This window comes from Vidua chalybeata, chromosome 4 (assembly GCF_026979565.1).
Source record: "Vidua chalybeata isolate OUT-0048 chromosome 4, bVidCha1 merged haplotype, whole genome shotgun sequence".
Classification (NCBI taxonomy): Eukaryota; Metazoa; Chordata; class Aves; order Passeriformes; family Viduidae; genus Vidua; species Vidua chalybeata.
The window spans coordinates 47,087,743-47,105,688 of NC_071533.1; the positions used below are offsets into that span (position 1 = coordinate 47,087,743).

Below are 17,946 nucleotides of genomic sequence, written 5' to 3' on the forward strand. Positions count from 1 at the left end.
ATTTCCACCAATTAATACTATAAATGAATTGTGGTACTCTTGCAAGTATCACTGCCAGAAGCAGATTCGCAGGTCTAGGGGAAAACAAAAAAAGAGGTGAAGTTACCTAAACACATCGTTTGAATGTTAAAACTTTCAAATATATTCATTTCATAGAGAAGTTTCTTGCCATTCTGCTTCAGCTATGAATTTTTAAAGATACCCTGTGGGTAACAGAATTAGTGGTACTTCTGGAAGACTTCTACTCAGTCCTGAAAGAAGTTAAACCACAAACAGAATTATGTCAATCAACTGCTATCCATTCATAAATACTCAGTAGTATTCAGATTCCCAAACATGTATCATCATTCATAAATCTCTGTGATGTGAGTGCTTTTTGTTGTTCAGAATCTGTCTTTGCCTGTATCTAGTCATATATCATGTTAACTGCTCAGGTGAATTTTTAATAGACATTTGTTCAGGCAGCATAAAAAAGCACAAGAAAAAGGGAAAGACTGAGGGTGACTCATCCTGAAGGCACTTCCACCACTGTGCTCACAATTTCTATAAGAATAAATAATGTATTTAAATTTTACTAAGAACAGATTCAGTACAAACCAGAATAAAGGCTATATTGCTCCAGAAGACAATACAAGGACAAGAAAGAAGTTACAGTCAAATAAACTCAGCACAAAGTTTACATATAACTATAGACAGGAGGTGGCTGTTGGAACCATTCCTGGAACTGTGTGTTCATACACTCTTAGCTCAAGTCAAACTATTCTGCTAATTCCTGAAGATAACAGTTTAACATGTAGCAGTGGCAGAGTACAAAAAGATGGAACAGGAGGAGAATAGCTCCTAATAGCAAGAAAAGTAAGTTGTCTCACAATAATTAAAAAAAAATAGGCTCCAACGAAGAAACAAAACAAAGCAAGGAACCAGATGGTCAGAGAATTCTAATCAGACCGTCAGCATTTTGCTGCTGGTTTGACATAAAAAAGTCTGGTAATAGAAGGATGGAGAATGCAGGCTTTCATTTTCACAGGGCCAAACACTCTTCAGTTTTGAATATATCCAACTAATTAGCATTAAGGAAGAATCACAAACTCTGGATTTTTTTAAAATCTGACTGTAACTAGATCTTAAGTTACTGGGGATGGGGGGAAAAGAAATCATTATCATCTCCCCAAAGTATTGAAAAACTTAAGCCTCCATTTCTTTAGATGAAGTAAAATAGGTAATCTAGCAGAAAATCAAGCTTCATGCTAACATACTGACAAGCATCTAACAATTATGATACCTTAATACAGGCTTCTATTTAAAAAAAAAGATGAGAAAACTTTTGAGTTAAAAACATTGTCTTTTCCTGAAAATATCCAGGACCAAACTACGGGACAAAACATCAGACCAAACTATGCAGGTATTACAAAACTCTGAAATCATGACTCATGATCTAATGCCTTCTTTCATTTCATTCATATGATCCAGAAAATAAGTAGAATTAATGACTTTGTAAACCATAATGAAAGCTTTAGACACAAGTAATTGATAGATGTTTTATCTCACAACCATTAGCTAATTTTGATGCTGTTTCAGAATAAATACATACAACCCAGTGGTTTCAGTGTGCAGAAACTCACCTGACATTGTTTGTTCCAGCTTGTGGATCAGTGACTTCTTAGCACATTCAACATCAGGACTTGGGTAATCCAATACCTGTCTGCACCAAACTAATGGACTGACACTTTTTTGCACTGGATTCAGTTTCTTCTTTGGAGATGTATATAACCTGGAAAAGAGAGAGAAAAAATAATTTATGAGGACAGACAAAATGAGCATAAGATCAGACATGCAACAGAATACCACAGAGTATGCTATTTCTGGTTTTATACTCTACCTACACTATAGTACAATCCCCCAAAAGATAAAGAAAGCACAGATTTGACCCTAAAATTAACTATTTTGGATAAAGCATAACAGTGATAACATATGGCTACCAAGGACTTCAGACACATTTTGTATACAGACAATTTCACTGTCACATAAACGTACAAACGAGGATTAATCTTTTCAGATTTCAGATTGAAAGAAATGAAACACTATGCAATAAAGAACTCTTGTTTTCCTAAGCAAAGGAAGCAATAAACATCTTAATAGCCAAGAAGTAGTGCTAAACACACAAAACACAACTACTGTTTCAGTAGACTTGAACAATAAATAATTTGGTTTTATTTATTATTTCTATCCTAGCACCTGTATTTTCATTCTCTTTGAACACAGAACAAAGGAACTATCTCTGTCCTAAGGAGGTATACAAGCATTAGCAACAAGGAAAAAGAAATAACACACACAGGAGAGTGGAGAGAAACAATGAGATCATATTGTTTTGCCAGATATACTTAAGCTTTTGTCTGTCAGCATTTCCATTCATTTTTTTTAAACATCAACATTCCATGACTGAAGAAAACAGTAATCCAGTTTAATAACTCTAGAAATTTAGCCGAAAACTTCTCCTCCCTCAAGAGACAGATCAAAGGAAAAGTCATAACCAATCAACACACTCAAAATAGGGAACTTTAAGCCTTACTTTGGACTAGAACCAAACTTGGAAATGTGGTTCAGCAAAAGACAAAAGTGAATTGCAAGACATAACTCTTAACTAGAGATTATGCATGTGTAGAATCAGCTAAACAAGCATTTCTTCTAGAGTAATGACAGACTTCATATCCCAAGTGAGTGACTGTATGCCACACCGCGTCACATAGGAACATCTGACAGGCTAATCAGACATGCTTCTGTACAAAATACAGAAAGTTCTTCTCTTTATGCTAATGACATTAGCAACACAGAAGTTATTTCCCACAACTTTCTCTCTACAAGATTATCTCATCTCTCCTCTGTAATTCTAGAACTTGAACTGTTTGTGTTATAATAGCTTTTAGAGATTTTTTTGTAATTACTACCATTAAATTCACTTCTTACAAAAGCTTATGTTTATAAAACCACCACTCACCCAAAACACTGATCTTTATTCAGAGCAAGCTCCACAACACTCTTCCCTCTAACACTGAAATTAGCAAGCTATGCTTGCAGATCCAGGCAAGAAAATATTTATTAGCTGCCAGGTTTTAAAATAAAAATGAAGCTGTTTGTAACAATCCAAATAGTCACTGCCACTTGCTGTAGTTCAAGGGGTTTATGCTTTGGCCAATATCATGCTGTCTGTCATAACTACTTTTGTAGAAATGCCTACAATTGTGCACCCAGCCCAAAAGAAAAGCTAAAAGCCCTTCATGTATTTATAGCCCTGAAGATCCTTGAAAAGCATAAGAGTCACTCCATTTTCACAGTTGTGTAAACAATGACACCACTTTCTGCAATTTTTATGACATCTCCATACCATTAAAAGTAAAGTTTAACATTTACTATCTCTCTTAACATTTTGAATTTACTGTCTTTTTAGTACTTGCCTGTACTCCTTTCTGTCCTAAGGTATGTTTACATAATACAAAGAAGCATCAAAGGCAACAAGGCCAGCTTTTGCCAAGGACAGGCCAGACTCACTCCTGGTTCTCTGGATAGCTGACATGCCTTGCTGTGTTGGAGAAGTTCCACACACATTCAGTTTACAGTAGTAGCCAGTATAAAAGACAAGAAATTAAAGTGTCCTCTCTGAGAAAGACACAAAAGGGGTATCTTCAACAAACCTCCAAGATTGTTCTTATCAAAACTCTATCTGATATTTTAAGCTTTGACATATTCTTTTCAGGAATTCCCAATTGTTCCATTTGTTTCACAAGCAGTTTATTTACTGAAGTAATCCAGGCTCACACAGCTCCCTCCCTCTTTTCTACCTCCCTTTCTAACCAAATATATATTCCCCCCACCTCTTCCCAGTCAACTGTTTTCCTTTATCAACCTTTGTTTCATAACTTAACTTCAAGGAAAGACAGAACATGACAACACACATATTTCATGCAACTCCACTACAACACATACATGTACACTGATGCAGTGACAAAACAGCTCTTTCAGGACAGTTTCTTGCACATCATGCAATTATGAAGTCTCACTGTAAAGCAGTGATCTTCATATTCTACCTGACAAAGAACAGCCAATCTCAAGTCTTGAGACTGACTTAATTTTACTTGCTTTGCCTAACGTGGATTTTACAAAAACAAAAAGGACCAGGGGCAAGGCTAAGAATCAGAGTGACGCCTCTATTACCTCTTCCCCTTTTCCCAACATCAGAAAAAGAACAGACACATGAAGCACATACAAGTAACTTCACACAGCTAAGTGGTGTTCTTTGTCAAACTGTTTGACCCAAATGATATAGGTCCTCTTTAGCTGAAGAACCTTCCAGAAGCGATTGCATTTGTACGTGTCAATGCATTCTGCAGCAACACAACAGCACTGATTGGCAGTACAGCAACTTCAAGAAAGAAGATTACCAGAATAACTTCATACATCTTTAACCACTGTAAATCAACTCTCTCAAAACAGGAAGTTAAAAACGACTGAAGAAGCTGACAACTTACAGTTGCCACCCATACTACAAATGTTAACACAGAAACATATACTCCAATATCTCCACAACAGAGTAAAGACTTTACAACTCAGTGACATAAGGTAAAGCAGAACAAACGGTATATTAAAAGGTGCTTTGATCTACTTTGAAACAACACTAAGGAGAACAGACACTATGACTCTGCTGCAGCCATTAATATTTCCTTCCTTTGCCTCTTACTAGTCAACCACAACACTGCAGCACCAACCTGAGGCTGAAAGCAGCCAGGAGGCTCTGCTGATTAGTTCCAGGAAGAGGCAGCACAGAAAAGGGCAGAGCTTCTGCAGGAAGACTGCTGAGACTACAAGCATATATGGTGTCAGCCACATGGGGCAAGCTGCAGCATGCTGCACTGGGACACAGATGAGTCAGAAAAGGCTTTGAAGAAAGAGGACACACCACTGCAGTAGGAGTGGAATATCTGTGTACAGATGACCTCACCTGAGGAACACCTCCGAGTGCATTAAAATACAAGAGGCGTGAAACAAGAAGCCAAAACTCTAACTGGGAAAAAAAGGAAGTGTCTTTTTGCATCAAAATCCTTCCACTGCTCAATATAAGAGTGAGGGTAAACATGCAGATGAACATGAAGTCACAAATCTGAATTAGAAAGAAGATGGCAAGTGGAAGGAATCTGAAGTTAGAGCTCATTTATTTTAGCTACATTAGCTTTAAGCAAAAACTGGAAGGTACAATAAAGGAAATTAAATGGAAGCACACAAAATGCATGCAAAAGCAAGATTAAAAACCTGAAGACATGATGAGGAGAAAAAGCTGAAATCCAAGGACAAATCAATAAGAAACACCCCTAAAATACAAGAATGAAATTTTCACAGCGAAAAGCTACTGAAAATATATAAATCAGGAGACAATAATACTGCACAGTATTGGAAACAGATAATTTAGAACACAACAGTGTCAATCTAAGGTATTTTAAGACAATTTAAAAGTTTCAGGAAACCCTATCTGAAGTGGCTTAAGCATGTTAAAATTTAAGAGGATTTTGAATGGACAGGTAAAGATCTGAAAAGCATCTCTGGTTGAAAGACAAATCAATCAAAAAATTAAGTGACATCCCTGCATTTATGTGGCCCACGGATTTCCCTTCCTTCTCCCCACCCCACACAATTCCCATGCTACAGCTGTGGCTGACTGAGATACACATTGCTTAGCCTGCAATTATTAGTTTTCAGCTCTACTTCACAGAATACTTCTAGTTTTGAAAGAACTACAGCAAACTCCAGTCTATGAATATAAACTCTAGGATATGAAAACTAGAAAAAGGCTTTGACAGGCTCATTAACCTTCATGTTAACAGTGGCACATCTCAGTTACATAATGCGATTTTTAAGTCGAATTAAGAATATCCAAGAGGTTGCAAAGTGCAATTTGGAACACAACTATCTTTCTGTGCCCAGCAATTAAAGATAGTTAGCTGTGCCCGGGCTAGTTGCTGGAAATTACTGCCATTGTTCATTTCCTCATCCAAAAGAACATGTTTGTGTCGGAAAATGGAGAATGGGAAATGGGCCATCAAAACCACCATCATGTAGCTCCCCTAGAACTATCACACAAATTGTACAACTGTCCACTATTTGAGAAGCTTTTCATAAGAAATTTGTTAGTGCATATATGCTCAAATACAGCATTGTTGATATTTACATTGAAGAGATAAAAGTTGAGAAGTTCTGTGTCCTAATAAATGTGTTCCAAAATAAAATTCTGTTAATGACTATACTTGAGAGCTCTACTCACAAATACAATAGCAGAAGTGTGAATCATGCCTAAACAAGACATGATTATGTACTAAATTTCACTAATATCATTAGGACAGTAAAGGAAACCCATATCAAAGCTTTCATTATATCTAAATATCAAGCATGTTTAAAAGCCATAATTATCACAAAAAAAGGTCAGAAATGGAAACAGTTCTTCCTCAGGATTCTTCCTCCAGTCCTCAAATATCTGTTTCACAGCAAACATGGATATCTGAAGGACAATAATCAAACTGAGTATTATTTAATGTTACCAGTTGTTTTTCATGATAAAACTGGCAACCTCCATAACCCTTGCTTTTATTACATGCTTCTTTTCATATTGTCTTCCTAGTTTGTGAAGACGTTATCTGAATTTGGTTAAACCCCAAAAACTTTAAATCAAATTGACTTTTTATCTGCCACAAAATGAAAACCGGCAATTTCTCTTCTACTTACACCACAAAACAGAAATTGATCAGAATCTGTCTGGCTTCCAAGGGGCCTAAACCACATTAATACAACAAAATTTAACAGTTGAACAGGAAATGCTACAATGTAATTTCAGCAATGGGATTTCATTCAGGTGGAGCTCTATCCTAAAATAGTCACGGTATACTTTACCAGCTCACTATGGCAAACCAGGATTCCAAACCAATGCTAGTGCTCAAGGGACACCAAGCAACACGAGACGGAAGACAGTCATTACAGATGGCAATCACGCACCTCAAACAGGCCCTTGGCCAAGTAACGATAATGGATGGCTAGCACGGAAACTGACACTAGTATAAACAGGTGCAAATTCGAAATAGCTGCTGAATGAGAGCGGGTATAATAGTAAAAGTACGTGCCTTCCATTTTAGCTAGTCAGGATACACAACCAAACCGAGGTCTTAAAAACCACTGAAACGATTACTTTTAGCTATTCAGTTAGTAAAAAACCCCAATAATTTAGTTTTAAATACACAAGAACTGCCTTTTGTTTGTAAATGAGGTGAGTCAACTGTCAGCTGTTTTAACCCTACCAAGGAGACTTTATGCTGATATGAAAACATGGGTGCTAGGCTAGTTTTTATAGCACTGTCATTTAAAGAGGACACAACTGTTCTGAAGTTTGCTGAGCAATTGCATGTACAGAATAAACACACAGCAAGCTCTATACTCTCTTATGTACATGCTGCAAGTCAATTTTGAAGAAAAGCACTGCATGCTTTGCTCACATTTGAAACAAAACTTCTCAGAAAGCTTAGCTTGAGTGACCGTGTAACAAGTTACCATAAAGGAAGTAACAGTGGGTTCACAGCACAGTAACTAATCTACAGTAATTGCCCACATGTGCACACTTATCCTGCAATAAACTCAAGACCCAATAAACTCTTTTTAAAAGCAGCATGGCAAGCCACCCTGCACACTGTTATCCAGATTTCTCCAACGTGCTGCACATCCACACCCAACCTTACCCAGCAAGTCAGGCAAGGAGGTGCACACCACTTCTCTGAAGATTTCTCCACTCCGGTCACCCCTTCTGCCTATTGTCTATTCAATTAATTAGTAAAAAAAAATCACATTCAGACTGAACTTGAAAAAAATTAAATTTGATGCAATCTGGTTCAAGAACAGCTAAATAGGAACACCCACAGAGTAGATTATGGAAGTCACTGATAACTGGAGGAAATAATCAGCAGGCTTAAAGCAAAGTCTCCATGAGTCGGTGCAGAGCTCAGTACAGTGTGCAAATACAGATGTGCCCATCTGCAACCTTCAGGACCTTATCAGGAAGGAAGTTTCAGCACATTAAACATTATTCAGAAGCATATGGACAAAGAAACTCAATCTAAATTCACTGAAATATTTTTAATAATTTACCACATAATTTGAAGATTGTCTCATGCAAAAATGTTTAAAACTTGAAGCGAATCTGGATTTAACTAATCACAGAGAAGAAAAACAACCAAGTAAGAATAGAAACAATCCCAAAATTCACTAATACTGTATGGATGTTTTAATAGCTAATGCTGATATTAAAACAGCAATGTCAAAGTTCCTTTGCTTGTTTGATAGTTGCACCTTCTCCTTACTTTTTCACTTTACACTTCTGTGTACTTATCTAAATGCATTTTAAAAGCTAAAAATAAGTTGATCAACTCTACAATGTTGCTCAACAACATTTAAAGAATGTTAAAGAAACATGTCACATTCTGGTATCAATTTCAATCACAGTATCAAGTCTTCCGTCTTAAATTCACAGCCACTAATCTCATGTGAGCATTAAATGTAAAACAATGTAATTTTAACAGTTAAGAAAAATATTTATTCTGCCATGACAAAACTGCAGACAATTTCATAATAGGGTATGAGAATGTCTGTATTACACAAAACAGAAAAGAACAGCGATAACCAGCACCCTTTACCACCTATTATTGCCCACAGCAAGGTCTTTTTGAAATCAAAAGTAAAGACAAATCTTAACTTCTATGTGTAGACAAGCAAAACAGGCAATGAATCAATTTTTTATGAACAAACAATGATTTAAATTTAGTTTGGTTCCACAAGAGGTGTCCTCAGCTGCTAAGAGGTATTTGATTTTGACAGTGTATAATCCCATATTTTAAACAGGATTTTGGGTTAAGCAGTGGTGATCCAATCCATTTGAACCTCAAAGAGTTCATATGAGACTTAAATGTCATTGAATACATTCACTCTTTCAGTTGATTAAATTATTTTATGAGTGACCTTGCATAACCAAGGCCTTAGGAGCAGGATCTTTATGAAACAGTTTAAGGGAAATCCACTTATTCACACCAGCCCCTCCTATCTTCACAGGCTTGTTTCTTTTAGATTGCTCCATCAGCCCTCTGTAAATTTCAAACTTCATTAAGAGCAATAACCTCCATTAATCAAATGCATAAATACAAAGGCATCTTACCTTCATAGGAAAATAAAAGGGGTTGGACTATTTAGTTTCTCAACAGTTGAATTAGGAGGTGTTTAGAAATTCCAAGAGCTTAATTTCCACTTCTATTAAGCACTTTGGAACAAAAAATCATCAATCTAGCCAAACTATGTTTATCATTAATTGCATATTAAACTACAGCAGGAAAACACTTTTTTTAATAACTACATATCCATATTTTGTGATATGCATGACAATTAGAAAATTTTTACAATTGCTTTTTTTGTTTCATGCATTTGTGTCTCAGTCAGTGTCCCATGCCTGAGACTGAACATTAGCTGCTAAACACTTCAGCATTATAGTTGCCAAAATATTAGTAAAGGAATGAAGATGTGCTAAAGACTGCCTGTAGGTTTTGCTGGTTTTTGAGTGCTAGAACTTGCACAGAAACATGACAGTGCCTCAATAACTGGCAGCCAAACACCTGACACCAGCAAGGGCAGTGCTCAGCAAACGATACAGCTGCCTGTGAGTGTCCAGAACTGTGTCAACAAAAACACACGCCACTGTCACCACACACTCTGTCAGGATGTTCACTTTCACCTAAGAGATTCATTATGCCACATTCATTTAGAATGAATGTACAAAACAGTAAGATCTATTGTCACTAGAATTCATGACATTTACAAATTTGGCCATCCCACTCCAAACTTGCTGTGCAAATTTACCAGATTCTATTTCCATCAAGGGCTGTAGGCCCTTGTAGATTACAAGGCATAAAGTGAGAAATAAAGAGTAGCTGCCTTGCACAGACTCATCTTCTGGGAGGTGATGCCTTGTGTTAATTTAGTGTTGGATGAGAATAAACTTATGCTCTCATACTTCTCCAGTGGATCAGGCTGAATGTCAGGCAAATGACTTTGCCAAGGAAGTGCACACACTGTCTCCTCCCTGAGCAACTAAAACATTGCTCATGCATGGAATCATTCCAGCATTTTTAAAGGCGTTTCTAACTCTGAAAGACATTTTTGTTTGTTTTGTAAATTTGTCTCCATGTTTACTCCCAGAGACCTTTGTAGATGGACCCACAATCAGTTCTTCTGCAAGACAGTTTGCCTGCGCTACACTTTTTGTCCTTGTACATGCTTCCCTTGCACTCCTCTGTTGACATGATGTTGACACGGTGCTCCTCCCCACTATCTGTCCTGCAGCTCAGAGGCTGCCCCTCAACAACTGTCATAGGAAACTTCAAAACGACAGCTGGAGACAGTGTGATGTTTGGAGAGAGCAGGTCTTCTTGATTCTCAGTGGAAGCTCATCCAAGTGAAATAATGACAAGGCAAACAGCCACCTGCAGCTGTTTCTGCTGGAGCAGCAGGGTAAGCAGTCCATTTATAATGAGGAACCACCTAAGGGAAACTGTGATCCTACTACATCATTAGCAATAAATTAGAACACCTAAGGGCAACACGTTTATGAGATGAAAAAGTGTTACCTTTGCCATCTTTACAGCTGAAAGAAATCGAGGCATAAAAGATGCCTGATGCATGTCTGAAGTCTAACAGTACCTGTGGGCTAATTCTGAACTACCCTATAAATTTCTCACAAGTGTCCCAACGTCTCCCCACCGCCTGCGCTCCCGAAAACACTGACGGCTGGTTCTGCGGCAGCACTGGAGCCCGCTCGGTGTCCGAGTGCCCCGAAATAACGCTCCCACCGCGGCCGGGCGGCAGCGCAGAGCCGCGGCCTCCAGGGAGCTCCAACGCCGTGTGCAGAAAGCGAAACACCCTTCCCCGGCAGGCTTCGGTACGTCTCGCATAGCTCATGAGGCCCTTCACCCAGTCGCGAGGGCGAGTCTGCCTCCGTACACAAAGCCCCGAGACCCCCTCCGACATCAGGCACAAGCCTGGAAAGAGCCCCTTCCCCCCCAGCCACGGCGAGAGCAGGGGAACGCGGAGTCCTGCCCGCCTCCTCACCAACCCGCCCCCGCTCCATCCCCACCCCGGCCGCCTCCTCACCAGCCGGTCTCGTCCTCATCGCAGCCGGCCAGCCGCTCCAGCTCCTCCGGCCTGAGCACCGCCGCGTCGTCCAGGAGGCCATTGCCGCCGCTGCCCCCATCGCCACCGCCGGGCTCCTCGGGGAGCGAACGCCGGGCGGCGGCCCTGGGGCCAAGAAAGCGGCCGTCGGGCGACGGGGAGGCGGCGGGGGGCGGCGAGGAGGGCCCGGCGCTCGGCAGGCGCTTGGGGCTGGCGGGGGCGGCGGGCAGGGCGCCGTGGCGGCTGCGAAGCTGTTCATTCTGCTTCTCTAGCTTCTTCACCAGCTCCTGAAGCTTCCGCACCTCCGCGTCCGCGTTCACGCCCGAGCCCACATCCTCCATGGCGGCCGCCGGCAGAGCGGCGGCTGCGCGGGGAGAGGCGGCCGCGCCGCCCCGTCTACGCGGCCGGGCGGCCGGCGGCGGGGCAGGGCCGGGGCGGGGCGCAGGACGCACATCCGCCACCGCCATGTCACCGCCTCCCGGCTCTGCCGCCGGAACCGCCGGCACTCGCGCCGCCTTCTCTCTGCGCGGCTCGGAGTGGCACGGCACGGCGTGGCACGGCTCGGCACGGCGTGCCGTGGCCGAGCGTGGCGGCGGCCCCGGCAGCGGGAGGCTGTGACTCAGCCCCGCTTGGGGCCGTCCGAGGGGCTCTTGCGGTAGGCTCGCTCCTGAGGGAGCCTGGCCTGGGCTTGCCTCCCGTATCTTGGGCATCACAGGTCCCAGACAGGAGTTGTACGGGATGGCCCGGAATACCTTCCAAAACCGTTCAAAACCTCTAAAGAATATAAGGCGTGCCCGTGGTCCAAGGCCTAGGTGATAGTGTTGGGCCTACTGTGTACGACGGACGTTTGAACTGAACATACTTTGAGTCTACATTTTGTATAAATACATGCATATTCATTTAAATATTCATTTAAAGGTTGTGGTGATTTTGCCTTCCATAACAAAACTTACACCTTTAGGTGTAAGGAATTAGTGGGGCTTGGGGATTTGTCACAGAATCACAGACTGGATAATGTAGGAAGGGACCACAGTTGTTGATCTGGTCCAAACTCCCAGCTCAAGCATGGTCATTCTAGAGCTCAGGACACACGAATGTGTTCCAGTAAAGAAGTTTTTCATATTCAGGTGGAACTTTCTGTGCATTGCTTTCTGCCCATTGCCTCCTGTCCTATTTCTTGGGATGTTTTGTGTCTTGTGACAAATTGTCTCCAAATTTCATCTGCTGGCATTGTGGGGATGCTCTGTGTCTCCATTCCCTGAGCCACTGAGAGACAGTGTCCTTAGTGCCATCCCTTCCCAATTTTTTCCCTCTTCTCATGTTCCATCTACTCACCAGCTTAATTTTGGAGCCTGCTATAGCTTAGGAGAGGAAGAACACCTGCAAGTGGGCCAGAGGATGGCTGGAGTCTGCAGGGGATGGTACTGCTGTGAGCAGTTTTTACCAGGCTCAAGAAGGGAAAAAGGAAGATAAGACTGGGTTGCTCAGACCTGCGAGATGTGCTGAGAAGTTGCAAAGTTTAGGGGCATTTAATGCCACACAATCAGGTTGTGTTGGTGCATGGACTGCTGGCGTGTTGAGACTGCCAAGCATGAGTTTACAGCATTCTTACGAGACTGGGTCACTTCCTTGCCTTACACAACACTCTCCCCTTATACATTCCAAGATTACATTCTCTGTATGTACAGTATTATTTGAGGGTTTATTCTGGGGTGGTTTTACATTGTTACTGTTAGCTTCTCACCAGAATCCAGGCCTTTGATCCATACATGCAATTTATGTCATTGTTTTCCCAAAACAATTATCACGTTAAGTGTTTTAACTGTATCAAAATACATCAGGGCTGCGATCTTTCAACAAAGCAATTTAATTACTCTTGTGGCAATGTCTTCGTCATCTGCAAGTGAAACAAACTTCTTATCAGCAGATTTTGCCACAGATTTTGTATAATTCTCACAGCTATAAAACTACTAAGCACTTTTGGCCCATGAGCTGAGACCTTTGGCACTCTGCTCACTGGCACCACGTTAATGACTATCATAACTCCTTAGAGACTGGTCTGTAAGTCAGTTTATAAATCCAGCTCGTTCTTTATGTCCTTATGGTACAAAGTCAAGTGCCTTAAGGGAATCCAGATATATTCTGTGAGAACAGTTACTTATCAACAGAACTTACAGTCCTCCAAAAGGCCAGGAAAACTATTAGATAAAGGTTAGGTTAGATTAGATCAGATTAGATTAAGGTTCTTCCATTACTCTGATACTTACAGTGAGACTGCTGACGATTCAGTGGTTGGTTGGTCTTAACTATGCAGGGAAGTTTATTCCAAATTAGAACATTTATACCAGGACCACACAATATAACTTCTTTATTCTTCTATAGCTACCCTCAGGCCAAACATCAGTGACATGAGAAACCCTCAGTCAGTTGAATTAATTCATGTTTTTATGGTAGCAACAGAAGGAGTTTAATCCTTTCTATAATGCAGCTACTGGGATCAGGATAGGACTGGTGGCTGGAACTGGGAGTGTGGCAGAGTGTGAAGTGGGGCTGTGACAAAGGGCTCTGCCAGGAGATGCAGACAGGCAGTGCAGAGGAGGACCAGGACCACAAAGAGACCCAGGCTTCTGGGAGCTGCTGCCAAAACTGCAGCTGTTCCTGGTGATTCTGTCATGTTTAGGGGTCTCCTCTGTTAGGTAATGGGGCAGCTCTGAGAGCTCTTTAGTTGTCAATGCACTGCCTGCATCCTGTTCTACTCCTCTTCCTCCTCATCTCCTCTACTTCTTCTTCCTTCTCCCTTCCTCTTCCCCCAGTTCATTTAATGGTCTGTTTGTCCCCCAGATTTCCTACTCCAACCTTCTGTCCCCTGCTGACACCATTACTTTGGTGCCAGCAGCTGTAGCAATTTTTTCTCCTCACAAGATACACTCCCTGCAAGTGTGTGCAGACAAAGCGGGAGGAAAGTGAGAAAAAAAGTTGTAGAAAAAAGTTTCAGAACTGCTGAATCATCTGCTATTTTTACAAAGAGTAAGAGGAGTAGAAGTGAAGGAAGGGAGTCACTGCTTGATAGTCACCATAGACTGTGCTTTGAATAGCAACAACCATGGTTCTGCTTTCTCATTCATTCTTGTGCTGTGAGTGCCCTTCTCATGTGCTGGGAACTGAAGAGCAGCAAGGCTTGGTCCATAAGCTTCCTATGAAATATCAGGTCAATAATAGGCTTCCACAACCTTCTTGTTCCTCAGATTCCAGGCTTGCACTGGCCAGATGTGAGACCGCACCCAAGCAGAGGCCCCTGGGTGGTTACACAGAAATAGTATTAATTGATAGTAATGCCACAAAAATGAAACCTTTCCACTGCATCACAAGAGCAAGAGAAATTCCTTTGCGTGTGAAATTAGATCTGTTGCAGAGTTTTTTGTGAACAGCTGTGATTGCACCCACACTGTGTTTTCCCTTTTCACAGAGAGGGAGGAATAGAGCAGCCTTTCCACAGCACTATTTTCCAGATCTCAGGACATGCATGGGTGCTTCTCTTGTCTGACTTGGGGCAGGTTCTAAACTCACGAGATGAAAGGAAATGAGGAGCAGTCTCTCCAAAGGAAAGGAAGTCTGTGCAAGCTGTCATGTCATTCAAATAATTCAACACACCTCCTTCTGATGAGTGGCTCCTAGAAAAAGGCCACCAGGAGCCTTGTTTTGCTGACCTTTGAACTCTCTAGCATGGACAGCCCTATGGTTAGTTTCTCACAGCGGTGATTTGCTGAATATTTGTCTTTACATCTGTCAAAACTGTTAGAATCTGACTTTGAAACCTTGATTTCACTTGTCACCTGGGAGGACAATCCCTCAGGGGGAATAGTACATGAAGATGGGCAGATGCAAGCTGGGAAGTTAACATTTGTTGTAAATATTTAACTTGATGCCTGGAAAACCGGACTGGTTTTTATGCAGCTTTTTTTATTCTCCTGCAGAAGGGTTGTTACCTGCCAGGCTTCTCAAAAGAGGTGTTCAACAGGCCCACACATGTTTGTGTTAGGCAGTGTTTAGCTAAACCTTTGACAAAATATAAAATATTGTTTATCATTATAATATATGGCATGTGCAGACATTGAATAGAGTGGAAGAAGCATGTTCCTGTCATAATATGTCAGTTTCAAAATTAAAGTCAGAACTGTTACCCTGGTTCCACTAAAAGAACCAACATTGTAACTTCAGTTATTTATAAAAGGTACGTCTGAGTATATCAGGATCATCAGTGGTGAGACAAGTTTAGCCCTTTAGATTGGAGTTTGGAGACTAAAAAATGCAGTCAGTGTCTCTGCACACATCTTCAGTACCCATCCCCTAAAAAATTTAAACAGCAGTGAGCTGTGCATAAATACACTTTAAAAGTCTTTATAAATAATTTTTTTAAAGTGTTTTCTGCTGACAGTATCATGGATGATAGATCCACGATCAGTACATCAGTCTCCTTACCAAGTTACAAGTCTGCCTGAAGGGCAGGCAAAATTCCAGCCAGATTCTGCTACTGAAAGTACATTTATTTTTGATATCATCAAGTAGAAAATGTAGCTCTTTGGCATGAATTTATATGCCTGTTCTTTTTCTGCACAGAAAAAAAAAGATGTTAACATTTTGACCACAACCATCTTTAAACATGTATTTTGTGCTCTGCAGCCAGAGCAATTCTAAAATACTGGACAACCAGATTCCTAAAGAGGCTGATATTCATGGCATACCATGTGGCTAGGAAATGTATGTACTTCAAACTTTTTTATAATTAGGGTACTGATGATCCTTTTCAAGTATTATCATCACAGTTAAGCATTGTAATAAATATTTCATTTCACAAAATTGCAGAGTGGCTGAGGTTGGAAGGGACCTGGAGGTCATCTGGTTCAAGCCTCCTGCTCAAGCAAAGCCACCTGTTCAACTGTGTCCAGATGGCTTTTGACTATGCCTAAGCATGGAGACTCCACAACCTTGCTGGGCATCCTGTGCCAGTGCACAGTCACCCTCAGAGTAAAAAAAAAAGTTTCCTGATGTTCAGATGGAGCCTCCTGTGTTTCAGTTTGTGCCCAATGCCTCTGGCCCTGTCGCTGGAGATAGGCTGTCTCTCTTCTCTTGGCACACTCCCTTCAGGCGTTTATATGCACTAGTAAGATCCACACACCCTACTTTTCTGCAATAAACAGTCTGAGCTCTCAGTCTTTCCTGATTTAGAGGAAGGCTCCAGTCCCTTCATTTTTGCAGCCCTTTGCCAGACTGTCTCTGCAATGTCTAGTTCTCCCTTGTACAGGGGAGCCCAGAACTGGACACAGGACTCCGGATGTGGCTTTCTGAGTAAGGAGGGAATAGTCATCCCTCAGCCTGCTGGCAATACTTTGTCTGAATCAGACCAGGAGCCACTCACCTTCTTCACAGCAAGGACTTGTTGGCTCGTCTCTGACTTGGTGTCCACCAGGACCCCCAGTCCCTTTTCTGCCAAGCTGCTTTCCAGCTGGGTGGCCCTCAGCAGATACTGGTGCAGGGAGTTGTTCCTCCCCAGCTGCAGGACTTTGCATTTCTCCTGGACGAAGCTTATGAAGTTCTCCAGCCAGCTGAGGACCCTCTGGATGGCAGCATGACCCTCTGGTGTATCTATCAGCTCCTCCCCCCAGGGTGGTGTCATCAGTAAACCTGCTGAGGGTACTCCCACCCTCATCATCCAGGTCATTATTGGAGACATTGAACAGGACTGGATCCAGCTCTGGCCTGTAGGGTACAATGTTAGGCACTGACCCCCAGTTAGACTTTGTGCTACTGACCACCGTCTTTTGGGCTTGGATCACTGCAGACACCTGTTCTGCCCTGCTCTGCTCGGTGGATTTAGGGGAATGTTATTTGATTCACTCTGGGTGATGTGTGGGAGAAACAACAAAAACATCTGCAAGTTCAACAACAAACAAGCTTATTAAGGTAGAGGAAGGACCTTGGCAAATCTTAAAACAACATCCAGGAAGGCAAGGCAAGGCAAGGCAAGGCAAGGCAAGGCAAGGCAAGGCAAGGCAAGGCAAGGCAGGAAAGAAAGAAAGAAAGAAAGAAAGAAAGAAAGAAAGAAAGAAAGAAAGAAAGAAAGAAAGAAAGAAAGAAAGAAAGAAAGAAAGAAAGAAAGAAAGAAAGAAGAAAGAAAGAAAGAAAGAAGAAAGAAAGAAAGAAAGAAAGGAAAGAAAGAAAGAAAGAAAGAAAGAAGAAAGGAAGAAAGAAAGAAAGAAAGAAAGAAAGAAAGAAAGAAAGAAAGAAAGAAAGAAAGAAAAAGGCAAATTCAGTTTTGTCATGGAGTTAACCACCAGTATTTCATGTTTATCAATCACTTGGAAATAACTTAGTTGCTTTTTAAAAAACTGCTGAGCTCAACATACTTTAAATGCTGTGGTGACATTGAAATTGAATTGACATTGTGGTGACTCAGGACATTGGGAAAGGATTTTCTGTTGTCAAGAAGATTCATGATTTATGTTCAGTTGTGAGTGCAGTGATTTTAATGACTTGGGTAACGGTGAGTGAAACCTTGCATGTCTCCACCCATATGAAGCAACCTTCTGTTCTGTCATTAAAAAAAAAGTTCCTAAATTTGCTGAGAACTCTTCCAACATGGCTTTATTAACAGGCCAATGCTGGAAGGAAAAAGACTTCATTGCACTTGAGAAGTTTTTAAAACAATTTCCC

General features: G+C 41.4%; 1 protein-coding gene across 2 annotated transcripts in view; it reads right to left on the minus strand.

Moving 5' to 3' along the window:
• Positions 1-11,909, minus strand: part of SLAIN2 (SLAIN motif family member 2) — a 34,743-nt gene extending 22,834 nt beyond the window's left edge. Inside the window, exons 1-2 of one of the 2 annotated variants that reach the window (XM_053941846.1) lie at positions 11,218-11,909; positions 1,623-1,771 (exon numbers count right to left, since the gene is read on the minus strand). In XM_053941846.1, the coding sequence (XP_053797821.1) occupies positions 1,623-1,771; positions 11,218-11,702 (634 nt within the window). In that variant the 5' untranslated portion in view covers positions 11,703-11,909. The remainder of the gene's footprint in view (positions 1-1,622; positions 1,772-11,217) is intronic. The other variant, XM_053941847.1, reaches the window with a different exon arrangement.
• Positions 11,910-17,946: the final 6,037 nt, after the last annotated feature.